We start from the raw sequence: 26,840 nt of genomic DNA on the forward strand, positions 1-26,840 counted from the left end.
CCTGAAAGCAAGCCTGACTGAGCCAGGAGAAGGGGAAGCCACCTGCCTGCCTTGCTTAGAGACCTTGCCTTCCACAGGCCCTCCAGCAGTGTTCCCTTGTCAGATTGGAGCATGAATCTCCTCTCTTGGGCCAAAGAGTTCCAGTTATGTTTTAGGGTTCTAAACAAACTGGCTTATTACCTGTCAATTCTCCCACTAGCCTTCCTCTGAGAAAAGGGAAGGGGGAGGGGGGTCAAGACCTATCCAAGATTGGAGAGGTCTTAATCAGCAGGGTCTCCTTCATGCATAGCTAAGCTTCTTAACCTAATGGGTCTCCCTTGTGGATAACTCAGCAGTCAGATTGCCCAGTAAGCTTTTTTCAAGTTTGAAATGAATTATTTTTTGTTATTTTGTACTTGACAAACATGTATACTTTCATAAAGAGAATTGCACATGAAACCACAGATTTCTAATATGTTTAACTTGCATTTTTAAATTCAGCATGTTAGTTTCAATACTATCTTGTCTATATCTCCTTCAGAATCTTCTATACTTGAAACTCTCAACTCTCTTCTTCTTGCGTGATCCCCATTTTCCTTGCATAACTCTTCCCCACCAATTGTTTTAAAAATCTCCTTTATGAGAAATCAATCTAGTTGGGCAAAAGAAATCCAAATATCAGCCAAGCACCTCCTTCCTCACCTCACAGTCTGGGGGCAGGTAACATGCATTGTCCTAGCACCAAGTGATTGCTCTGTTTACACCAGGACTTTTAAGTTTTGAGGCTTGTTTTTCTTAACATTGTTGTAGTTTTGTATACACCATTCTGATTGCGCTTGCTTTGCTCTGAATCAGTTTAATTTGTCTTTCCAGGTTTCTCTGAATACATCTTTTCATTTCTCAACATACCGTAGTTAATTCCACTATATTTTCGGACTAGTTTATTCAACCATTCCTCAGCTGATAGTTCCTAATTCTTTGCTACAATAAAAGGTACTGCTGTAACCTTAGGCTTCTTACATGGCTGGGTCTCCTTGAATAATTCAGCAATCATTTTGCCTTCCTAACCAGCTGGGTCTCCCTCTGGGATAACTCAGCAATCAGCTTGTCTGCTAAGCTTCTTATCATAGCATCCAATTTCCCATGTCCAGGGCAGCTTGTTAACTGTTGGCTGGTTCTATCTTCTTGCCCTCCTGAGCCTTTTTTTCTGGGTCTTTCTCCTTCTTTAGATCACAATGTTTTAGGTTGTTTCTCATCCCAGAAAGAATCTTAACTGCCTCAGTCTTTCTCTCTGGGTCTCTGACTATCCCTGATTCCCTTGCAGCTCCTGAGCTCCTAGAGGCCAGAAATGGAGTCTTACCCTTCTCTGCAGTAAGCAGAGTTTGTTTTGCAGATAGTCCATTGTACTATAGAATCAGAGTTGGTTCCTGCTTAAGAGATCATTTTACATTTCCTTTTACAAATGAGAAACTGAGGCCCGAGAAGAGATTAAAGAGACTGGTTCAGGGTCACGCAGGTGAAAATTAGCAGTCAGGGTCCTCTGAGCCCAGTCTCATGCTCTTTCCTTTGAGTACGGTCTATCTGGTTGTTTCTTAGAATTCAGCCCATTTGCTATTTGAAATATGCAGACAATATTTCACATCCTTGTGGATTTTCTTTTTATTCTATTTGGGAAAAAATCATGTTTGTTTTTCTCTAAACAAAACTAAAATAGGGTCTGGGTGGAAAATTCTTTCCCTGGGAGTATCTTCTTATCATATGACCACAAACAAGGAACTTAGTTTTAAGATCTTAATTAAAGAATTTTACATGGATTTCTAATAGACGACCAGAATATCTTGTTTTATGATAGATACTTTAATCATCTGTTTGAAATGCACATAATAAAAGTGGGTGGTGAATTGTATTGCTGGAAGGACATTCAAGTAGATAAGATCATGGAGCCATTTGAGAATCAAAGTATTTGAACCGTAATTTCTAGAAATCCATGTAAGAGTTATTCACAGATTGGCAAGGTGGTGTCTCCCACAGCAACATGGGAAAAGATATGAAGGATAATGGCAGGTTTCAGCTTTAAATCTCACCATAGTTAGATGAGAAGTTTCATTTGGGGTGAGGGTGGGGGTCAAGATTGACCAAGTATTTATTAATATCACCAGTATTTCTGCTGTCTCCTCAGGAATCACAGCCATATCCCATCAGCGTATGCTAACCCCGAAATACGTATCATAAAATGTCCTGGGTTCAAATGAAAATGTGGACATTATAGGACATCTGGTGACACAGCATCAACTCTTCCTCCTCTCTGTGATTTTGGAGCATGGCCAGGGTGACTGGCAGCTGCCAGTGGGACCCAGGGAGCAGACAGCTGCTGCTGATCCCCTTCCTCTTCCCTCTAAACTCTGCCAAAGAAGGGCTAGAGATTAAGAGTGCCTCGAAGGACCAAGCGGCACCCACTAACACATACGAGAGATAGTAGGATGGAAATGTTCATTTCATAGTAAAAATATATATATGCTTGTAATTGTTTGTATTTCTTTTTAAAATTTCTTTTGTTTTTAATTTTTTTTTTTTGCTTTTTGGAAGGGCAGTTGGGGTTAAGTGACTTGCCCAAGGTCACATGGCTAGTGGTAAGTGTCTGAGGCCATATTTGAGCTCAGATCCTTCTGACTCCAGGGCTGGTGCTCTATTCACTGCACCCCCTAGCTGCCCCTGTTTGTATTTCTTAAAAAGCATAATTGCACAGATAGGATAAATCATGCATTTTAAGGTTCAGTTGATTGAGCCAAAGGGCCTGATCCTTCTGTTAAGTCTGTTTTGGCTCATAGGATTCCCTGAGCTGGAAGGTCCTCAGAGGCCATCTAGCTCAAATTCTGCATTTTGCAAGTGAGGAAACTGAGGCTCAGAAAGGCTAACTGGCTCATGTCACACAAACAATAAGTGGGAGGAATGGAATCTGCCTTGAGTTGGCAGTCTTTCTTTTGTAAAAATTTCTGAGCTTGCCAATATCAAATAAATTGGGCCTTTCTATATATAGTACAGAGGAGAAGGAGATGATCAGGACACGGTGAATCTGTTTGTTGAGCTCCCTTTTCCATATAAGTATGTCATGAGTTCCATGTGTCACTTCCAATGCTGGCCTCAGAACAAGAACAAATGCTTCCACTCTAATTTGCCTTAGTTTACAGAAGAGGGCAGAGACCAGAGAGCAAATGGGCTTAGGGTCACAAGAGCCCTTAGGGATGACCTAATGCAACCCCTCTCATTTTACAGATGAAGAGACTGAGGCCAAAGAAGCATAAATGCCCCCAATGAACATATAGTTATTAAGTGTCAGGGCCAGGATTTGAACCCAGCTCTTTTGACCCCAAGTCCAATGCATGACCTTGAAGGTCCTTGTGTCAAATCTAGGTAGGGTTTGGGGTGGCTAGGTGGTGCAGTGAATAGAGCACCGGCCCTGGAGTCAGGAGGAACTGATTTCAAATCCCGCCTCAGACACAACACAAAAACTAGCCATGTGACCTTGAGCACTTAACCCCAGTTAAGTTGCTCTCCAAAAAAAAAAAGCAAAAAAAATCTAGGTAGGGAGAAAAGAGCTCAGAAGGTTGAAGGCATAAAGACTGCCAGCCCAATATGAGTGCACAGCCTCAATACAGCAACAACAAAAAAGGTCCTGTTGACTTGAGGTGCAGTAAGAGGGGCCTAGTGTCCAGACCAAGGGAATGTTGGTTCCACTCTTGGCTTCAGTTCCACTCAGATTTGAGGATCTAAATTTAGGAAGGGCATTGGTAAATGGAGGGGGTTCAGAGGAGAGCAGCCAGCATGGGAAGGGCATCCAGGCCGGGCCACATTCAGTTGAAGGAAATGGGACTGTTTAGCCTGGAGAAGAGAAGCCTCAGGGAGGGCAGGACAGGCATCCTCATGAATTTGAAGGACCTTCCATTAAAGAGAGAATCCACTCATTTGTTTAGCTACCGAGAAGAGAACAGAGGCCAGTGAGCATAGGAAAAACTTCAAAGAGGCACATTTAGACTTAATGAAGGAAAAAACTCTTGAGCATTTGGAGCTCCGAAAAGTGGGATGGGCTGCCTTGTAGTCTCTAGGGTCACTACTCACCAGAGGTCCAACAGCAAGTCTAGAGGACTACTTGTCCAGTATGTGGTTTCAGGGATTTCTACTCTAAAATGGATTAAACAAGATGGCCTCGGAGGTCCCTGACTCTTCCTGGGAAGTAGGAGCTAGCCAGGGTGCTGAAGTTTCCTCCTCTTTCACTCTACTTCAAGGACATGTAGGTGTGGGAACAAACATAAATAGAAATCAGACTTTTCTCACCTCCATAAACGTCAGTAGCAGTCATATCTGACCAGAGCTGGGGGTCGCTTTTTTTCTTCATCCTGATGCCTCTCAGGGGGCTCAGATGAGTCTCTGCTCTTGCTGAGTGTAAGGGGAGCCAGTTTAGATGAAGCTTCTCCACTGGCTCAGCATTGGGAAGCCTTAACATGGCCTCATAGCTCTTTTCATGGCCCTTACCTGCTGCCTCCTTCCAGTCTGACTCTGAATTCTTGCCAACTCCTCTTTGATGGTGGTCCCCCAATTCAATATGGCAAGCAGGGTGCAATGGAGAGAAGCCTGGATTTGGAGCTAGAGACCCAGGTTTGAATCCCACACCTGCCACTTGCTGCCAAGTTCTGTGGGACTCCTAAGATGGTCCTCTTCGCCTCCATTCCTAAGAGCCCCCGAACTCTGATATTCCTTGTTTGTGGTTCTGCCTAGGTCCTGAAGCCCTTTGTTTCCCCAGGACTGTGCTCACGCTGTTCTCTGAACATCCTCTGCAGTTCTTATGCACACCCATGGCACAATGAGCAGCCCCCAGGAGCAACTAAGCTGGTCTTCCTCGACCACCTTGACCTTGAGTGAGAGCAGAGCTTTGGGCGGGCTTCATGATGAGCGCACGTCCCCCAGGAGCCGCCCTTCTCCCAAGCTCTTTGAGGATGTGGGAGAGAAGGGGGTGCTTCGAGCTGAGCTCACAGAGGGCCTGACCAGCCCTGTCGCCACAGCCGCACTGACCAGCGTCAGCGAGGACGCCAGGGACCAGTTTGAGAACAGTGTTTTGCAGCTCAGGGAACAAGATGAATCAGAGCCGGCCACTTCTCAGGGCAATGGTCATGCAGGTGATGGAGAGAACACCAGCAGCACTGAGGACGTTAAGATCCAGTTCAGCCGATCAGGCAGTGGCAGTGGCGGCTTCCTCGAAGGCCTTTTCGGCTGCCTGAGGCCTGTGTGGAACATCATAGGCAAGGCCTACTCCACTGACTATAAGCTCCAGCAGCAAGGTATGTGCAGGGATGGGGGGAGCCTTCTTCCTTCCTTCCCATTGAGATCACAGAGCCAGAGCTGGAAGGGGCCTCAGAGGCCAGCCCTCTTATTTTACAGAGGGGGAACCTGAGGCCCTGGAGCTGGGTAACGCCTCAGAGACTATCAAGTCCAACATCACATTTTACAAATGACAAAACTAGTCCCAGAGAGGTAAAGGAACTTTCCTAAGGTCTCACAGCTACTAGAGGGCAGAACAAGGATTTCGGCCCAGGGCCACTGAGTCCAAATCCATCCCTCATGCTGCAGCTACTGCCATGACCTTCTGGAGATAACGTCACCTTTGGTCTTTTGGTAAACTAAAGAGCTGAGGGCGTGTGAATGGGGTGTACTTTGGGTTCTGTCATTTAGTATCTGTATGACCTGGGACAGGTGACTGGACCCCTCTGTCCTGGTATGTAAAATATAGATGGCTTCAAGGTCCCCTTCAGCCAGAAATCTGTGAGCCCATCTTCCTGTGAAGGACTGAGTTGACACATTTATGTCTTTGTAGGGACAAGCCTACCTCCCAGATTTTCTGGGGCAGTGTTGAGTCTAAGAAAAGAAGGTTTATTTTTAAAGCACTATCCTTTGTCAGAAAACATGCCAACTTTTGGTTCAGAAAATATGTACCCTTTGCCTGTTGGACCAAGTGGATGCCTCTAAGGTATCTTGGGCTCCACAAAGAAAATATAAAATAGTCATAAAATGCTGTAGCTAAGTTGGGTTCAACTAGCTTCCAAAGGCCATCTCTTAAAAGTGACAGCCTCCAGTGTCTCCTCAAGCCCAAAGATCTGTGATTCGACAATTGGTTCACCTTTCAACTGAGAGACAGACTTGTCTATTCAATTCAGCAGGGATTTATTAAGTTCCTACTAAATGCTGGGCAAGGTGCTGGGTGCTGGGCATAAGAGACAAAAATGAAGCAGTCCCTGCCCTCAAGGGGCTAACACTCTACTTGGAGTGTGCATCATGTGGACAGATAAATAGATATATTGATAGATAAGTAGAGAAAGAGAGAGAGAGATAAATATAGATAGATGGATGGATAAGTAGAGAGATGAATACATAACTAGATAGATGATGGATGAATAAATAGAGGGATAGATAGATAGATGGCTGGATAGATGGATAGATAGATGAATACCTAGCAGAGAGAAAGATATATAGTTGGATTGATAGGTATATGTATATTGATAGATATAAATATGTATATATACATATATTTTGTTGCTTTTGCTGCAGAGCTGGATTTTATCAATATAGTCATAGGGAACTCATAGGATCATGGATCTATAGTTGGAAGGGACCTCAGAGGCTCTTGAATCCAATTCCCTTATTTTACAGATGAGAAAACTGAATCTCTCATTGGTCACATGGTCATAAGTACCTCAGGTTAAATTGGAACCTGGATCTTACTGACTTCCAGGACTCCAACCATCAAGTCCTGCTGCTTCCCACAGTTAGTTTTTTTTTTTTATCTTGAACCCATGATTTAATGAATAAGAGAACTCAGTAAAAGGGAGTTTCGGGAAGGAGAGAATACTGGCAAGGGGGCAGGCATCAAGCATTGTCTGGTCCCAAATGCCGTGTTCTCTGGACTCCACCAGGACTTTGGAACCTTATTAGTGAGGGTCCTGGACCCCTTGGGCAGTATCCAGTGAAGCCTCGGGGCACCTGTGCCCCCCACCCCTGACACCTTCTCAGAATTGTGTTTTTAGACAGAAATGTGCAATTTCAGTGAGGGATCAGTGAAAATCAGGATAGAATTTGCTCCCATCCAAGTTCACGAGCTCCCTGCAATGTCTCCGTAGACCCCAAGTTTTCTGTGCTGGGCTCCCTCCCTTAATCCCTTCCCTGATGGCTTTCCAGGGGCCCCTTCCCCCCCACCCCTCCTTGGGTCTCCCTAGGATCCTCCACCAGGCAGGAGGTCAGTGAGGGCCCTCCCACCATCCCTGCTTCTCTCCAAGTTGGGAGGACCCAGGTTTGAAACAGTTCCTCCTCTTTTCTTCCTGCATAAATACAAAGACTTTTCAGTTATTTTTGCCTCACTCAGTATTTGCTTGGCCAAGTTAAATGTATTTCGTTTCTGAAGCTTTCACTGGAGCTACCAGAACCTAGAATGCTCTCACATGGCCTGGCGTCTCCCCCAGGGTGTTCCTTTCGGTAATGCAGATTTAGATCTGTGCCTGCCCACCTCTTGTCCACATCATCCACAGTGTTTGCCAGAGGGATAGAGGGATCTGCCCACAATGGGAAAGAAGGTTTCCTTGCCTTCTCTTGGTCTATGAGAATAGCTAGGGGGGACCCAGCCTGTCCCTCTGTGAGCCTTTCTCATCAAAAACCCAGGAATCCCCTTTATTTTTCAATCAGGTATTTCTTTCCTTTCCATAGCTTGTCTTGCAGAATCCCTTGTTTATACTGGGCAGCAGCCTGCCTGTGCCCACCATATTCCTCTCAATTGCCCAATTATAATAAATGATAGCTCTATACAGCACCTACTATGTGCCAGGCATTATACTAAACGCTTTACAAATATAATCTTAATTAATCCTTACAACCTTGCTAAATTGGTGCCATGATTATCCCCACTTTACAGTTGAGGAAACTGAAACAAACCAAGATTAAGTGACTTGCCCAGGGTCTCATAGCTAGCAAGTGTCTGAGGCTGGATTTGAACTCAGGTCTTCCTGCCTCCAGTCCCTGGTATGCTATCCACTTCAGTCATAGCAAAACCTAAAGACCATGTAACCCAAGCCCCTTACTTATCAGAGAGATAAAGGAGGTGAGTTGGCTCGTTGTCAGATGGGCACTGAGCCAGGATTAGAACTTAGATCCTCTCACTCCTCATCCCCTTCTAGCCCTACCACAGAGATGCCCCTGAAGCTACATCAAGTCTTCAGACCTTTCAATGGTTCTCTTATCTTTCTGGTCCCCCTTTCTGGCTCCTCCCAAGTACCCCCTCATTAGAGGGGTGGGGACTAGCACATCTTCCTGTTGGCCTGATGCTTCCCTCTCCTAGGCTGCTCTACTGCCCCACCCACAAAAGAACCATATAGTCCACATAAGGGCTCTAAGAGTGTTCTACATTCAACAAAGTCTCTTTCCCTTTGTCTTCCACAATTAGGGACTTGTCTTCTTTTTTATTTAAATTTTGCCCCATCCTGACTAGGTGACTCTGGGCAAATGTCTTAACCTTTCAGTGTTCCAGGCAGATCTCTGAGAATCTTAAATTATAGGAAGGTGTGACCTCCATCTTCAGAGACAGATCTCTGACATGGAAACTCCCCAAACCAAAGACATTCTAGATCCCATCCCTAGCCTCTAGACAGTTATTAGCCTAAATTTAGAAACCCTCAACAAAAAAACAAATATTAAGATAGACAAACAGCAAAAAAAAAAAAAAGTCCAGTACACTTCCGTTACTGATGATTGCGTTTTTTAAAAAGTACAGGTAAATCCAGTAGTTAAATGGCTAATGGATGGAAACAGGCAGTTTTCAAAGGAAGAAATGTGAACTATGAAAAATCATATAGAAGATTGCTCCAGGTCACTTATCATAAGGGAAATCAGATCAGAACAACTTGAAGGTTTCACCTCATGCCCATCAGATTTGCCAAGGTGACCAAAATGGAATGTGCTATGGGGCTGACAGAAGACAAGCATATTAATTAATCGTTCATGGAGTTGTGAATCAGTGCTCTAGAAAACCCTGAGTAAATGTACTTGAACAGTCACTAGATTGTTCATATCTTTTATTCAATGATGCTTCTACTGGGCTCACAACCCAAGAAGTTCAAAGACACAAGGAAAGATCCCTGTAGGGATCTTGTGGATCACAGGTCCAAAGCTGGAGGTAGGTTGGCCAGCTGGTGCAAACTCCTCATTTCACAAATGAGGAAATTAGGGCCAAAGGGGTTACAGGATGGGTCCAATGTTGCCTAGGTTGTGAGCACTGAGGTCCTGTTTTATGAGACTCACCTGGAGGAAATGGAGAGCTTTAACCTGGATCATGGGCTGTACCAGCACTGTCCAGCTCAAATAGAAGCAGAAGTACAATCCTATACACAAGGTCTCTGGGGGACGCATGTTGTGGTTTTAAAATGTATTAATATCCATGCTTTATTATATTTTTGTTGATTTTGGAACCTGAGTTCAAATCTGGCCTCAGACACTTAAGACTTACTAGCCATTTGACCTTGGTCAAGTCACTTAACCCCAATTGCCCTGCCTTTCCCCCTGTTAAAAAAAAAAAGTTTAAAAAGAAAAGAAAACATTCTTAACAATTAGTGCTTTGCACATTAAAATTTTGGACAGTCATTATGATAATGTAGTTGTTGTATAAAATATAAAATGGACGTTCTTGCCACCTGTGTGGGCTCGTCCAAGTCGGGGCATCTCGAGGGCTGCTTCCTCAGTAGCATGAGGCCATTGGATGAGATTCAGTTCCAACAGATTGTAAAAATGGAAATGTTCTGTTTTGACAGAGTCATCGCCTCTTCCCCCCTAGAAAAACATAGTACCTTCCCTTAAACAAGAGTCAGCAGAACCGCCTCCCTGAGTGATTGCGCCCGGCGCACCTGTCCTTTGCGGTTTGTTCACAGAAGGGACGGCCTTGACTTCCCCTCAGCATTTGGAGCTAACGTGGGCCCTGGTGCTGGGTCTTGGGTTCATGGCTGTTAGACCCTTTCTCCTTGACCTTGTTATGGCTTGCACATTGTCCTTCTGGCTCTGCTTCTTCCACTCGGCCTCAGCGGCTGCCAGTCTGGTTGGACAGTCCCCGTGTGGCTCTGAATCATTCATGTTAGCTGTTACGTAGAGTGCAGGAGCATTCCATTCCCTAATCAGTGGATACCATTTATTTGCAGGTTTTGGTTCTGACAAAAAATGCTGACATCGAATTATACATGCGCATAGGATGTGTGTGGATACATTTATACCTATATACATGTTTGTGTGTGCATTGTGTGTGCACACACACACACACACTGTGGCCTCTTTCTTTCTAACACTGACTTCCTTGGGTATAAACCCAGTAGTTAAATAGATTTAACAAAGGGCAGGAGTGAACGAGTCTCTTTTCTCACATTGTTACAAAGGGTTTTCCTGAAGTGTTGGACCAGTCCTTGAACAGTGAGTGAATGTGCCTGCCCCTTCACAGTCCCTCCAGCTTTGGCTCTTTCCAATTTGCACTATTTTTGTCAGTCTGATTTAGTGTTGTTTGAATTTGTATTTCTCTGACAATTAGGGATCTTAAGCAATTTATTCGAGTGGTTAAAATTTTTCCTTTGAAAACTGCTGGTATCCTTTGGCCAGATGAATGACTTGGGGGCAGTTAGGTGGTGCAGTGAATAGAGCACCGGCCCTGGAGTCAGAAGGATCTGAGTTCAAATCTCGCCTCAGACACTTGACACACTTACTAGCCATGTGACCTTGGGCAAGTCACTTAACCCCAATTGCCCTGCCTTACCCCCTCTAAAAAGAAAAAAAAATAAAAAGATGAATGACTTGAATTTATTAAAGGCCTATCCAGAGTTAAACCCTGGGGCTACCAAGACTAAAAAGAAGCCATCCCTGCCCTCATGGAACTTATAGTCTACCGAGGGGTATGACATGTACACAGATAAATACCATACAAGATAGAGAGTGACAGCCAGATAACATGTTTTTGGAATATTTGAGGGGAAAGAGAAGCTCTCATCCAGGGGAACTGGGGAAGGCTTCTCAGAGGAGGTCATCCCTGAGCTGAGCCTTAAAGGAAGAGAAGAATTCTGGGATGAGGAGGTGATGGTATTTTGGAGTGCCTTTCCAGCATGGGAGGACAGTCTAGTCAGAAATGTCCAATACAATGTATCCTCAAACTCCCTAGGGCTGCCCAAACCAAATTAAAATGTAATTAGGAAAAATTTAACAAAGCTAACAGAAATATAAATGATATTACATTGTAAAACTAATTCAACATGTAGCATTAGGCATTCTTAAGTACAGTTTAGTGGGCTTTGTTTCTAGTTGAGTTTGACACCCCTGGTCTAGGAAATGGTGCGTTGAGATCAGAAAACAGCCACAGAAGTTTGGCTGGAACATAGACTTTATGAGGGAGAATACTGTGAGAAGGGGCTGGAGAGGGTGGGATGGAGTCGACTATAGAAGACCTTATTTGCCAGGCTGTGGAGTTATTTTATTCTGGAGGCACCAGGGAACCACTGAGAGTTTTCTCAAATGTTCTATGATTCATTCTCATTTCTGAATAAAAATTTAACTCGGCAGGTTGGTAGGAACCATGTGAAACCATCCCTACCACAGATGTTGGGGGTGAGCTCCGTAGCCAGGGAGTTGAGGTTGGGGAGTAGGTGCCACTTGGGGCTGAAGAAGCAGCCAAGAGGATCAGGCCACCCCAGAGCCATCGGGGCCCAGTCCTCTACTTTCAGAGGGGTGTTCTGCAAGGCCTAAAGGGCCAAACTTTCCTGCTTGGCTCTTGCTCCTTCCAGCTGCCTCTTGCCACGTTCGTGATCCTTGGCACTGCCACTAAGGAGTGTCCAGGCAAAATCAGTCATGATTTTACTGACTATTTCTGGGATTTGGGGCAGCTATGAAAGGCTTGGAGAGCAGGAGGTAAAAATGTTTGTTTAAATTTGGTTTAAAAAAATCTGCGTATTCTCCCTTATTGCTAATGCTCCCTGATTTACGTGGTAGACAAATAGGGCTGATGAACAAAGGGCATTGAGGTTTCTGTCCAACCACCTCCCCATGGCTCTGGGTTTCAGTAGGGGTTCTCGTTCTGAGAGACTCAAAGCAATGGACACAGCAGAACCAGAGGACCGTCCCCGCTCAAGACTTTGCACATTGCCCCTGAACGACCTGTTGAAGAGAGATTCTGGGGAGGTTTACACTCGGGTGAACCACAGAAGATGGAGAAACCTTTATAAACACAGCAGTGCAGCAGGCCTGGGTCACCTTCAAATAAACCAATCGTGGGCAGACAAAATGAGGATGAACTGAGGGACTGATAAAATTCCCTTGTCTTGAGGGCTGAGTGTAAGGGGATTCCTAGTCATTCCAGCTATTTGAACCCACAGACCTCAAGCTGGACGCATTTCCAAGCATCATTAAGAACTGCACGCGTGAGTGTGTGCGCTAGTTGAGTGAGAACATCAGAACCACCCAGGTGACATCTTTAGGGTTCAGTGTCTTCCTCTGTAAAATGAGAGGGTCTGACTGGACGTCCTGCGAGGCGCCACCCTCAAACTCCAGACCTGCGACACCAGAGGTCTCTGGCCAATGCCGACATGTCCCTGCTCTCCCTTCACTCGTCCTTCACCACTGCAGGGAACAGTTGGTTTCCTTTCCGAGATAAAACCTCACCTTCCCAGCTCACTGAATGGTGGTGTTGTACCTTGAAGGAAACAGAGCAGTAATAAATGTTCCCACTGCAGACAGTGCAGACACCTCTAACCCCCTTCAAAGTCCCGCCCAGGCACCACCATCTGCCCCCACTTTCTCCTTCAGATTGTCTTGTATTGATTTATCTGCCTGCAGGGTCTATCCCCCCAGGAGAACACAAGTTCCTTGAGGCCAAAACCTTTCTTTTTTCCTTTTTTTTGTCTTTGTATTCCCAGAATAAATATGCACAGTGCCTCTTTTTTGTTCTTTATTATGAGATTGGCTCTCCGGGAGAGAGAGAGTTGGGGGTGGAATACCTGGGTTACGAATGTGAAAACAAAAGCTATCAATACAAATTCATTTTTTAAAAAGACATGTTTGGGCCAGGGGGCCCCCAGGCTCTTATGGGTGCTAAATCATTGATCCTGCCATGACTTAGTCTGTTTTCTGTAATCACAATGGAGCCCAAACCAGAATCCAAGCAGCAAAGCTGGTTCCTCTGGCCATGCCCAGAGGCCAGGCCGGTCCCTTGAACAGAGCCCTCTTCGTGCTTGTCTCTCCTTTGTTCGCCCAGATACTTGGGAAGTCCCCTTTGAGGAGATCTCAGAGCTGCAGTGGCTGGGCAGCGGGGCCCAAGGTGCTGTCTTCTTGGGGAAGTTCCGAGCAGAGGAGGTGGCCATCAAGAAGGTGAGGGAACAGAACGAGACAGACATCAAGCACCTGCGCAAGCTGAAACACCCCAACATCATCGCCTTCAAGTGAGTCAGCCACGGGGCCTCTGCCCCATAGAGCCTCCGTCCCCAGGGGAGAAGGGGAAGAAGGCAGCGGGGATGCCAGCTCCAGAGGAGGTTCTGGTCTCTGTTCTCTGGCCCTTCAGCCATGGGTGGGCGGCTAGGGGACAGAGCACTGGCCCAGGCATCAGGAAGGCCTGAGTTCAGATCCAGTCTCAGACACTTCCTCAGCTGCAAGACCTTGGGCAGGTCACTTAACTTTTGTGGACCTCAGTTTCCTCATATTTAAAAATGAGACCAATAATAGCCCCCACCTGCCAGGCTTGCTGTGAGGATCCAATGACATAATAATCGTAAAGCCCTCTGCACGGTGCCTGGCACAGAGTGCGCACTGTGTCTGTGAGTTATTATTATTAGTTATTCTCATTACATGGTGGGCCTGACAAAGAAGTGTGGTGCTGTGTCCGATCTCCACGGCCTACTCTGGCCCTCCAGGAGCAAGGAGATTAAGAGATCAAACCAGTAGGAAACCCACTCACTCCCTGGTTGATCTCTTGTTCTCAGTCTTAGGCTGTAAATACAATAAGGGAGTTGGACTAGAACCCCAAAGGGCCCTCCCCGTTCCCCAGTGTTATCCTGGTTCTGGCGTGGAGTCCCCCCCCACCAGTGCTCTCACTTCTCCGAGCAGGGTCATTTGGATGTGCCTCATTAGTGCTTCTAGCTGGACGGTCTCCCCATTCCCTCTTGAGCTCACCTCTGAGGGTCGTGAACCCAGGATTCTGTGAAATCCGAGCTGTGGGATAACTTGATTTCCCTTCCTTTCATTTTCCTCCCCTATAAAAGTAAAGGGGAAGGGGGTTAGGGCAGAAGACCCTGAAGGCCCCCCTAGTGCAAATGGTCTTCATCTGGTGCTAACAGTCTTCAAGTCTTTGATGGGAGGACTCAGAGCTCCTCCAGAATGTTTACTGGGCACCCACTGGTGAGGCCAAAGATAACACACCATGTCTGTTAATTCTTAAGGAGCATAACACCCAAGAAGGGACAGAAAACAAGGAGCTTGACATCTTCAGACTCATTTGCTCTCCCCACCAATCCTGGGAGAGCAAGCATTATTAATCCAATTTTATAGGGAAGATAATAGCATTCATGTGGGAATTGTGAAGTTTTTCACTCAATAGTCTTTGTGACCCCATTTGGCATTTTCTTGGTAAAGACACTGGACTAGTTTGCCATTTCCTTCTCCAGCTCATTTTACAGGTGAGGAAACTGAGGTAAACAAGGTGAAGTGACTTGCCCAGGGTCACACAGCTAGTAAGTGTCTGAGGCCGGATTTGAACTCTTCAAGTTGTCGTCCAGACTCCAGGCTGGGGGCTCTGTGCACTCTGGCGCCACCTAGTAACCCTGTGGTTCAATTACAGAGAAGCTAACAGGTGGCCTCAGTGCAACAATTAGTGACTTGCCACAGCCAGCCATGGCTGGTCACAGTCATGTTTTGTCCCCACTTCCTGGGTTCCCCGGCTGCTTCCTTCAGGTCTCAGTTAAAATCCCACCTTCTCCTGGAAGCCTTTACCAGCCCCTTCATGCCAGTGACTTCCCCTGAGGATGATCTCCAATTTATCCCATCTATGGCCTTGTTTCCACCCAATGATTTTCATGGCATCTCCCCATTAGCCTTCGAACTTTGGGCGGCGACTGTCTTTTGCCTCTGAGGTGGAGGTGAGGAGGGAGGATGGGACGGGGTCCACAGCCAGGGCCAGGAGTGGTCTTCAGAGAGCACCAGTAAGCCTCTGGACTTCTGGGGAGATTCCCTGCCCAATACAGATAGACACATCCTTCATCAAGATGGGGCCTCCCAAGCCCTCTCATCCGGCTGCTAACATCCCCCTCAAATCGGCCCTTCTCCTTCTCCATGTGTGCTCCCTTCACCTAGTGGCTCTGGGACCACCAGGCTGTCCCTGCCCAAAGAAACACTGTCACCCCCTCAGCAGGCAGGCCCTCGACTTTTGGGGGTCAGGCTTCATTTGCATTTATTCACACACACACACACACTAGAAGGTTGAAGGCAGGCTGCATCTATTTTCTCTTGGCATACTCAGTGCTTGGCACATAGTAGGCATTTAATCAAGGCTGTGGATTGACTGATTGATTGATAGACTAGAAGCCCTTTGAGGGCAAGGACCATTTTTGGGTCTCCAAAACTCAGCAGGCACTTGACAGATTCTCCCTCTCCATTATTAGTGCTAACAATGATGTTTTTCAGACTCTCTACCACTGAAAAGTGGCCCTGTGTTAATGTGTTGCTGGGGCTTTTTCTTTTTCTGGGAAGGGGTGTTTGTACCCAGGCCCCATGTTACTGCATCATCATGGAGTACTGCGCTCACGGGCAACTCTATGAGGTCTTGAGAGCTGGAAGAAAGATCACACCCCGGCTACTAGTGGACTGGTCTACAGGGATCGCCAGCGGCATGAATTACTTACACCTACATAAGATCATCCATCGGGACCTCAAATCCCCCAAGTAAGTGGGGGAGGGAAGAGAGAAGAGGGAAGAGTGGCAGGTGGGGGTGGGGAGCAGGAAGGGCAGCTTTCCCTTGGTTGAATGGGCCTTGAATCCTGGAGCTGGAAGGAATCTTGGGTAACCTCTTGTTCACCTCCCTCCTTTGGGTGGGAGACAGAGACCCCGGGAGGGGATGAAACTTGCCTGGAATCCCAGGGACTTGGTCTCCCAACCCAGCATTCTTTCCACATCATGTGTCGTCTGACTGACTTTGGCTCAAATGGGGATGATGAGTCCTCCCCTGGAAGGAAGGGCCCCAGGACTCTGCTTCCCAGCCGCCATGGCGTCCAGGTCTCCAGAGCCTTTGTTTCTCACATCCTCTATGTCACAGCACTGGGCACTTCTCCTGTGGCCTTGGGGAGACAGGGGGGGCTTCAGAAAAAAGCACCCGAAGTGGAGTCGGATGAGCTGGGCTCAAACCCATGCTTGGCCACTTGCTTCCGTTGGAACCCTGAGCAATTTAGTTTTAAGTGTCTGAGGCAGGATTTGAATTCATATCTTTCTCACTTGAGGTTCAGCACTCCATTCACTGAATCCTCTAGTCCTAGGGAACCTGTGACCTCTAGGCCACATATGGCCCCTTAGATCCTCAAGTGCAGCCCTTTGGCTGAAGCCAAACTTCACAGAACAAATCCCTTAATAAAAGGATTTGTTTTCTAGAACTTGGACTCAGTCAAAAGGCTGTACCCAAGGCCTTAGGAGGCCACAGCCAAAGACCTAGAGGGCCACATGTGGCTTTGAGGCTGCAGACTCCCCACCCCTGCGGCCTAGTCCCTATTGTGCTGATGATATTTGTAGAATGGCAGGGTTGAATGAGATGATGTCCAAGGGCCCTTTCTAGACAAACCAATTATCCTCCATCTCACTGAGAAATGGATGCAAAGCATTTCTTACAGGTTTACTCTGTGCCAAGCAGTAGGGATCAAGCACAAAAGAGAAGTCTGTCCCTGGCCTCAGGGGGCTTCATTCTAACAGACCTCTACACAGGACCTATAGGAAAGAATATTTTGGTTCAGAAAGTCACAGGGGTGGTGAGTGGGGGAGCAGTGACAAGGGGAGTGGGGGTGGGGTTAGGGGCGTGCACAGCTCCAAGGGCACTGGGAAGATGACTGGGGTGGGGGGTGTAAAGGGAAGCATAACTGGGCCAGCCTGAATGTTAACCAGGACAGCAGGGCCCCGAGGCATTAGAACACATCATCAACTTGTTAGAGCAAGAATCAAAATTCACATCAAAGTGGGAGAAAAGATGGAGCTGATAAACAGTCCCGCCTACAATTACAGCAGCTCCACCCCAACCTTTCTAAACAAGGAAGAATACCTTGCTCTGAAGAAATGGGAAATGGATAAAAGTTAAAAAAATTTATGAAAAATGTTTAAAAATGGACAACATTTGTCACCACAAGGAGACTTAAAGAGCCCCGAAAAGGCTTCAGCCAGCAAACTCTTGATCACTCTGCCAAAAGAGGCAAGGCTGGTTTAAGATACAAGCCCATCTGGGGAACAATGTGAAGGATGCTGGTGAAAGATCAGAACCAGCATTCAATGGTAAACAGCCACAGAAGGGAAAGAAACCCTGTAGAAAACTGGGAGGGAGACCCAGCCAAGCCAGTTCATCCCGACATCATTTACAGCTGCCAGTGTTATTCCTTACCTTTGATGACAATGGACCCAATGGGCTAGAATGAGGCAGTGAACGTCACCCCCCCCCCATTTCCCTCCCCCTCCCCCTGAGAAAATAGAGTTGGGGAAGAGGGACTGGGTCCAACCACAGCTACTCCAAATGAACCTGGACTGGAGGAAACATGGGTTTTAAAGGCAGACAGCCATCTGTTTTGCCAAGTTCATGAGGATTGCCATGCTGGAATAATTGAAAGTCACCGGTGTGCAGCTGTAAGAATGTGACTGAGAACACCTCGGTATGGATGCCTTTCTGCTCACGAAGGCTCTCCCATGTGAGACCACTTGGAATCTCTCTCCTCTCCCATCCAACTTCCAAACAGATGCCGGAATGTCTTTCTCAGACATGGTTCTGACTATGTCATTCCCCAGCTATGAAGTCTACAGGAGCTCCCTATGGCCTACAGTATAAAATATTCAACTAGTAGTATTTATTCCCTTATGTGGTGTCAACCTGAAAATTTGGTTAAAGGAGGCAAACAAGTTAGGTGATGTGTGTATGTATAATTTATTCCCTTAAAGCCAGCCGAATACATACATGTATGGAGCCAGATAAAATCTGACTGCCTGAACAAAAGAATGAGAAGGCTTAAATACATTTTGGAACCATCCCACTTCAGGGTGTCTGTGTCACTCACATTTATGATCTCCATATATGTTTAACCATATTGTGAGAAAGGAATTTTCTTAATTGAATAGGTGGTAAATACAATAAGAGAGTTGAAAAAGTGCCAATTGAAATTATGACCCAGGATGTCTGTGTTTTCTTTACCATTAACATGCCATAACATAGTATGTGACCAAAAATTATTAAAATAAGAAAATGTTCCATTCCTCAAGGTGGTGTCTCGGGTTAAGGGCCTCATCCTTAGTGGCCATGAAGTCAGCCCCATTGGGCCTTGCTGACATAGGAAGAGGGATTCTCTGAGTCTACTCAGAGAACAAACTATGAGGTCCAGGCTCTTCTGGTTGATTAGCTCAGGCTCTGGCCCTTATTGAGGTTATTAAATTTATATTAAATGATTATCAGTGGTGAATATTAAATATTTAGTTAGTAAATAGTAAATATTTAGTTAATATACTTAATAGTCAAAATATATAACTAGTAGTATATAACTAGTAATTCCTTAACCTAGCATTCAAGGCCCTCCACAGCCTGTCTCCCACCTCCCTCGCCATTTCTTACCTCTCTCTCCTTCTTTACTATAAGATTCCTGCCTACACACACACACACCCTTTTGCATTGGCACAGGTTACCTCTCTTGCTTGCAATGCATTCCCCACTTACATCCTTGTTGTCTGCCCATGAAAGCTGTGACCTGGGGCTCCCTCCTCCAGAAAGCACGCCCTGACCCCCACAATCCATAGTGCTGTTTCCCTCGCCCATTCTCCTTATTCTCATCCTAAGTGCACATGGGTTCTAGGTGCCTAATAAATATCTGTAGAATTGATTCAGTGATGACAGATGAGGCAGCCATGGTTTAAGGGGCAGAGCTCTTGGATCGGCCTGGAGTCAGGAGGACCTGAGTTCCATATGGCTCTCCGGTCTGCCTCAGTTTCATCATCTGTAAAATAGGTAGAATCTTAGCATCTCCCTCCCAAAGTGCTTCTGTGCTAAATCAATGCAGATTATTATTGTTATTGTTAATTGTGAGGGCTGGCACCTGGGGGAAGGATTCCTCACGTCTCTTTGTTCACATTGGCCCTAGGGGCAAAACTGGAAATGGGTGAAAGTTGCCAATACACAAAGTTCGCCAGAAAGTCTGGAAAACCTTGCTCCCAGTGAGGCCTCTACCAGACTGGGCTGCGAGGGTCAGGCCCAGCCAGATCGTCCCTTCAATGCACTGAGGCCTCTGAAATTCTAGATCCTGTTCTTTACCAGTCTGGACCGAGGCCCTTTCCTGGTCTAACCAGAGCAGTTTGTCTGTGTTGTAGATAGCCACAGAACCAAGCAGACCCGAGCTTAGGCCCCGGGTCAGACACCCGTTAGTGCTCTCCCATCTCATCCCAAGCCCTCCTCCCTCATTGCCAGTACGGGCTCCCTTTCCCAAGCAGCACTCCAAGTGGTGAGCCCCATAGCCAGTGGGCCTCATTTGAACCAGATTGTGAGGGATTTTTTTCCTTAGCAGTTAATAGTGGATTAACAAGTGTGCAGGAAGCCTAACATTTGTGAGTCCCCAAGAGCACGCAAACCACAGCCTGAAGTCTGCAAAGGTAAAACAAGACACAAAGTCAGACTTTGAGCAGTCCATTCAGGGCTCCCCCAGAGTGCAGTCATTCCAAGGCCAAAATCCCCCATGGCTGCATCTCCACGGCACCCTGGCTTCTCGGGGAGCCGCACCATCCAGGCTGGAACTCACAGTCCTTGGGGATCACCTCCAGCACCTGAAACACAAAAGAGAAACAAGGACCCCCCAGGCCCATTTCTCAGAGCTGATCATGTCCCATGCTGTGAATCAGCTGGAATCTTCACCCTCTGGCCAGAGCAGAGGAGGAGACAACTGACTGGCTCAGGCTGGCCAGGTCAGAAGATACCAGGGGATGCAGAGACCTCCATGGTGGGCAAAGAGGACATGCCCTCCCGAGCTGGGCATGGCCAGACCAGCCAGGCTCCATACAATGTTTGGAGGATAGAAGTGGCAGGTCCCTTGGCTTTGTGACCCCAGGATCAGAAGCAGCCCGGCTTTCCAGGCTGATTGCCAAGAACTTCCTCTGAAATGCTGTCAGGTCTTCCCCATAATATACCCTTTCCCACCTCTGTGCCTTTGCCCAAGCATGTACTTTGACCAGATCAGTAACACACCAGTTTCTAAACAACTTTGTCCATTCCTTGGTACAAACCCTCACCAATACTGAAATGCTCTCCCACCTCATGCGAGCTTCCCACAGGCACTGCCTCCTGCAGGAGGCCTGGCCCAGGCCAGCCTGATCTGAGAAGGCCCTCAGTTCCTCTGTCTGCATTCTGCATAGACTCTAACTACTTCCTGTGTTTCAGATTTATTCCATGCCCCTCCACAGTTAAACGTAAGACCCTAAAGGACCTTGGCATCCTATCCTGTGGACTGTGCACTGTTGAGTTGAATTAAGCCCCTATTGTCTTTCCCCTCTGAGCTAACCCTGCAAACTTTCTGTCTGTCTGCCTGTTTCTCTTTTTCAGTGTGTTAGTCACTCATACAGACGCAGTCAAAATTTCTGACTTTGGCACTTCAAAAGAACTCAGTGACAAAAGCACGAAAATGTCCTTTGCTGGCACCGTGGCATGGATGGCGCCAGAGGTGATCCGAAATGAGCCAGTCTCAGAAAAGGTGGACATCTGGTGAGTGGCTGCCCCCACCAGCTCCTGGGCATCATCTCCCTTGGAGTCCAGAAGCTGCCCCTTGTCCATCAGCTTTCCCCCCTTCCAGAAGGACTGCTGAACGCTTTCATGGCCACTCCAGCTGGGAGAGCCTGGGATCATTTGGGCATTAGCAGGACATGGGGGGAGAAGTGAGGTTGTGGCCTCCTGACAGCCACAGGGAAGGTGCTGGTTAACGCCAGCCTGGCCTGGGAGGGCCTGGATCCACTGGGAAAGCTTTGGCTGCTCCCGGGCATCTTCTGGGGTCTCGCTCAGTCACAGACTCAGGCATGGCCACCTCCAAGGAGCAGGTGCCCCTCCATAGAAGGTGATCCCTTTCCAGATCACTCAGAAGTTAGCACTATCCCCACCCAAAACCAGAACAGCCCAATTTCTGATTCCACATTTGTGTCTGTGTTGTGGCCCCTAGTAGAATTCGAGTCCCCTGAGGGCAGCTTCACATAGTCCCTGGCACATGCAATGCTCTCAGTAAGTGCTTTGGATTGGTTGGTCTGTCTCCTCAGTAGACTGTCTGCTGCTTGAGGGCAGGATGGTTTCATTTTTGTCCTGTATCCCTACCCCTCAGCACCATGCCTGGCACATAGTAGGCACTTAAAAATGGAATTATTCACTAGAGCTGAAAGAGACATGAGGTCCAGAGAGGGGAAGGGATTTGCCCAGGGACACACAGCGGGTCAGAACCAGGCTTTGATGCCAAGGACCCAAGGACACTCTCCCCCCCCAACCCCCTTGCCAGGAATCAAGCACCTGCTGAGTTTGTATTTTAGTGTGGTCTTTGTATGTCCCACCTATATGGCCTCCCCCCAAAATGAGAAGGGAGGTGGGACCTAGATCTATAACTGTGGTCCTTTGATCCATCGCCAGCTCCTGGAGGCAAAACTACATCCATTTCTCTTATCTTCCTGTTGCCCTCCAAGCCTACTTTGCACAGAAGAGGCAGCCGGGTCCCGAGTTCAAATCCTAACTATCCGTGTGACTCTGGGCAAGTCACTTAACTTCTCTCTGTGCCTTAGTTTCTTCCTCTGTCCAATGGGAACAATGGCACCCATCTCTTCCTCTCAGGATTGTTGGAAGGGTCAAATGAGATAAACAAAGTAGTTTGTACCCTCAAGCCCTACACAAGGGGGGACTGTCATGAGTCAGTCTTTACTGCATTAAAGTTCCTTATATGGATTAAAGAAAACCCCAGCCAGAAGCTGGAAACCTGGAGTCTGATGCTTCACAGTGATTAGAGATCAGGAAGTGAGGTTGGCCACACCTGCGTTCAGATGCCTCGGGCACTTACTGACTGTGTGACTTCAGGCAAGTCCCTTCCTCTCTTTGAAGAAGGAGGGGGTCAGACTCCGCAGCCTCTGGAACCTCCTCTGCCTTTGGATCTTGGATCCTGTGATGTGTCTAGAAGCTGGCTCCTTTCCCGCATTCTCTCCCAGAGCCCCCGCAGCTCAGGCCGGTCCCCAGGGCTGCAGCCACCAGGGCTTTAACTGCCCTTAAGATGAAGCTGCCGGCAGGAGAGTGACCTTGAAAGCCCTAGTGGCCTGGGCTCCACACCTAGGAGAAGACGGGGTCATACCCCCTTTCTGCAGCCTAAGGGACAGAGAGCCAAACACCTGAGCTCCCGCCCCCTGGGAGAAACTCGCTATCTTCCATCAAAAGTCCCAAAAATTTCCATGCTCCAAGGGCATAGGTGACTCCAGGGACCTCAGAGGCCATCACGTCTGACCCCCTCATTTCACAGATGAAGGGACTGAGGCACAGAGCATCTAAGCAGCTTGCCCATGGCGGCACAGCCAGCAAACCTCTGAGGCTCTTGCATTTCTTGTCCCCAACAATCATTGACAGCCAACCATCCCCACTCCCAAGATAAAGCTGATTTCCCTGCTAGGTTTGGTCCGAGACATTGCTGAGTTCCCCCTTTTTTTTCCAGGTCTTTTGGGGTGGTGCTGTGGGAGCTGCTGACCGGGGAGATCCCATACAAAGATGTGGACTCGTCGGCCATCATCTGGGGTGTGGGCAGCAACAGCCTGCACCTGCCTGTCCCTTCCACGTGCCCCGATGGCTTCAAGATCCTCATGAAGCAGACCTGGTGAGATGTTCACCTGCCCAGAGCCCCCTAGATCGCCGGGGCAGGGAGGCCTCCTAGGAGAAAACTGAGGCCAGAGAGGGGGCGGCCACCTGGTGGCAGAGCTGCCACTCTGTCCCAGTTCTCTTGACCCTCCATTCAATGCTCTCCACAATCCTCCCCTAGCCTGAGTCCCACCCAAAGATCAGAACAGGGAAGAGAGGGCCCATGGGAGGTGCACAGTTCAAGTTCACCCTAGAGATCTCTCCAGGTTCTGTGGTCCTCAGGAGATGTCAGATCTCAGAAAGGCACAGAGACCTCCATGGCTGCAGCCTCCCCCTTGGTCGAGAGGCATCATGGTGCCCTGGGTTCAGATTCTGGCCCAGATAACTACCAGCTGTGTGACCTGGAGCACACATTCAGCCTCTCTGGGCCTCAGTTTTCCCATCTATAAAATGAGGTCGGTGTGGTGACCTCTAATGTATCTTCTAGCCCTACACCTATGAGCCTTTGGAGGGAAAGAAGGAAGGAAACAAACATTTATTAAGCGCCTACTGTGTACCAGGCAGGGGCAAAGCCCTTCACAGTTCTAATCCCGGTGATCCTCACAAGCTACTTGTGAGGGACTGGCTGGTACTGTCCGTTTTACCAGGTGATGGTGAATCATTTGCCCCAGGTTACACAGCTCGAAGTTTCTGAGGCAGGATTTGAACTCTGGCCTTCCTGACTCCAGGCGCCGCCTGGGCTGAGCTGAGAATGCTCATCATAAAACAGCAGCCCCCACCCCCCGGCCAGACGCAGCCTCAGAACCAGGCTTACCAGCTGTCTCTTACTTAACTTTAGGCAGAGCAAACCCCGCAATCGGCCTTCTTTCCGCCAGACGCTTCTGCATCTCGACATCGCGTCTGCAGATGTGCTCGCCACACCTCAGGAGACCTACTTCAAATCTCAGGTGAGTGGGAGAGGCTGGAAAGGGGTACCTCCCCCACGCACTCGCAGCTCTGCCCGTCCCCAGCAGCATGGACGGGAACCGAGGACCTCCGCTGGCTCCCTGTCGCCTGCAGGACAAAATGTAGGCTCCTCGGCTTGGCATTCGAGGCCCTGTGTGCTGTAGCTGCCATGCCACCTACGGTGTTCAGTGCTTCAGCCAAACTGGCTTCCCGAGCCTTCCCTCATCCCGTGTCCACTTCCTGGCATGCGCCTCCTCCTCCCTGTACCTTGTGGAGGACGCTCCCAGCCACGCGCAGCGGGTCTTGCTCGTGGCTGGTGTTCGCTAAGTCCAGTCACATTGACCTGAATCCCAGCCTCCCTTCAGGGCTGCACTCGGGGTCTCCTCCAGGAAGCCTTTGCTCATCCCTCTCATTTGCTGCTGCTCTTTCCTCTCCTCAAACTGCCTGATTTTGACTTATCTGAATCTCCCCCCAGTGGAATGTAAGCTCCTTGAGGGCAGGGACTGTCTACGTTTTGTCTTGGGGTCCCCAGTGCCCTCTCGTGCACACAGTGGGTGCTTCATAAAGGACCATCCAGTTCCATTGAATGGGACGGTCAGAGCTTTGTTTGACTGACGTTTTGTGGGGGCAGCCCCTCGCTATCCCCAATTAAGTCCTGGCCACTGAACAGGAAACTCCTCCTTCTTCTGCATGTGGGGCGCAGGTCTCGCTACCTGGGGGCCGCCTCTCAGCTCCTGTCCTTTCCCTAGGCCAGTTACCCAGTCAGACAGCGCTCAGCATTTCTGCTGAATTTGTCTGGGCTTTTGCAGCCCGGAAACAAGAGGCCAAGCTCGGCACACGTTTCTCATCACTCACAAATGCCTAAAAATAAAGCCTACTTTGAGTAGATAAGTCAGGCCCCCACTTCTAAAGGACTCTGCTCTCCTCCTTTGTGGGACAAGCTATTGTACCTTTGCACAAGCTGTGCCCCCTGCCTACCTCCCCCTTTTTTCTTCTACCTCTTCTACCCCTGGTTTCCTGACACACTCAGCTCTTCCTAGAGGAAATTGTTCCTAATCTCCTATTCCCCAGTTTTTAGTGCTTCCTCCTTCAAATGACCTCATATAAACTTATCTGTAGAGAGACCTCACCTTGGATCCAGGAAGACCTGAGTTCAGATCCCACCACGGACATATACTGGTCTTGCAACTGGGCAGGTCCCTTAACTTGTCAGTTCTCTGGGCAGCCCTTGGGGAGAAGGCATGGACCTGCATTGCTGGAGGAAGCTTCCTCACCTCTGGTTCCCCTTACCAGTGAAATCACAGGTCCCATGCTTGTCCCCACCCTTCTCCCCATGCCTATGATGTCCCCACTGTGGAATAGAAGCTCCTGAAAGGCAGGAATCATCTGATTGTCCTTGTATCCCCAGTGCCCACAACATGCCTTGCTCATAGGAAGGACTTAATCCGTGCTTTTTGGATTGAATGGATCTTGTGCAAGCCTCAAATAACCGTGTAATTCCCAGATATCCGGGGAGATTGTTCTAGAGAAGGTCCCCTCCCCCCATCAAAGGGGCCTCCTTCTGGGAGCATCGCTGTCCTGGTGCAGCTGAGGGCTCTCCAGAGTTCCTGCTGCGGCAGCAACAGTTCTGATTGTGCCTTGGTTTCCCTTCTTGCAGGCTGAGTGGAGGGAGGAAGTGAAAAAACACTTTGAGAAGATCAAGAGTGAGGGGACTTGCATACACCGGCTGGATGAAGAGCTCATTAGGCGCAGGAGAGAAGAGCTCAGGTCTTTGTCTTTCCTCTCTTATACCCCTCGCCCCCACCCCCACCCCCATGCTTTCTAAATCCCTAATTGGTCGTCAATAGCTCTTCTCCCTCCTCCTTTTCTGGCCCCTTGGGGAGCTGTCACTCACCCCCATCTCCTCTGTTCCTACAGTGCAGTATCCTTCTGGTGTATAGAGTCCAGGAAAATGGCATCCATCTGCCAGCCCATTTGTTCATTCATGGTTTTTCCTTTTAAATGTTTGATTGATGCTCTTCCTTTTTAAACACCGCAATGATCTCATCCCATCTATGTCCCCAGCGTCTTGCCCTGACTCTAGGACGGACAGACAGGCAAGCAGGATGTTTGGTGTGTGGGTGTCTCCTTGAGCCTTTTATTTTTTTTCTAGGCATGCGCTGGATATTCGGGAGCATTATGAGAGGAAGCTAGAACGAGCCAACAACCTGTATATGGAGCTTAGCGCCATCATGCTGCAGTTGGAGGTCCGGGAGAAGGAGCTCATCAAGTACGAAGCTGCCCCACCCCCATGCCCAGCAGCCTTCTGGCAGCGCCCCCCCCCCATGCCCAGCCACCTTCTGGGGGCCTGGGACAGGCAGCCTGGGGCAGGGACAGCTCCTGACCCAGAAAGCCATGCTGGCCTCAGCACGGTTCCACTGGCACTCCATAGACAGCACTGGATATTGAATGAAATATGGGCAAAGGGGCCTCAACAACATAGGAAGCCACTGGGGGATGTGGGCGCCTGCTGTGTGGCTTTCAGCATATCTGAATGCTTTCAGCGTGGCCGCATTTGGACTGGCCAATGCCCATGAGGGTGTCTCGGACACAGATGCTTGTGGGGAGTCTCCCATGGTCTCTTTACACAGGCCATGAACCTCTCCATGGTCCTGACACATCTTTTCCTTCTTTAATACCTTGTCCTCTGGAGGGGAACCTGAGTGAGGGTTTCTTTTGTTTTGGGGAAAATAGAATTGGGTCCTCCGTGTATTTAGAGACTGAAATGCAGAATGCAGTTGAGTAACTTTGGGACAATTTG

General features: G+C 48.2%; 1 protein-coding gene across 2 annotated transcripts in view; it reads left to right on the plus strand.

Annotated features, from left to right (window-relative positions):
• The window catches only part of MAP3K13 (mitogen-activated protein kinase kinase kinase 13), a 184,017-nt gene that overhangs the window by 150,605 nt on the left and 6,572 nt on the right, over positions 1 to 26,840 (plus strand). For both annotated transcript variants that reach the window (XM_069089359.1, XM_069089360.1), the window contains 8 exons: positions 4,753 to 5,312; positions 13,286 to 13,469; positions 15,769 to 15,960; positions 20,834 to 20,992; positions 22,956 to 23,114; positions 23,934 to 24,042; positions 25,698 to 25,807; positions 26,193 to 26,309. In XM_069089359.1, the coding sequence (XP_068945460.1) occupies positions 4,820 to 5,312; positions 13,286 to 13,469; positions 15,769 to 15,960; positions 20,834 to 20,992; positions 22,956 to 23,114; positions 23,934 to 24,042; positions 25,698 to 25,807; positions 26,193 to 26,309 (1,523 nt within the window). In that variant the 5' untranslated portion in view covers positions 4,753 to 4,819. The remainder of the gene's footprint in view (positions 1 to 4,752; positions 5,313 to 13,285; positions 13,470 to 15,768; positions 15,961 to 20,833; positions 20,993 to 22,955; positions 23,115 to 23,933; positions 24,043 to 25,697; positions 25,808 to 26,192; positions 26,310 to 26,840) is intronic.

The sequence above is a fragment of the Petaurus breviceps genome, unplaced genomic scaffold, assembly GCF_028583685.1.
Source record: "Petaurus breviceps papuanus isolate PSGF00001 unplaced genomic scaffold, PetGlider_PUasm1.0 186, whole genome shotgun sequence".
Classification (NCBI taxonomy): Eukaryota; Metazoa; Chordata; class Mammalia; order Diprotodontia; family Petauridae; genus Petaurus; species Petaurus breviceps.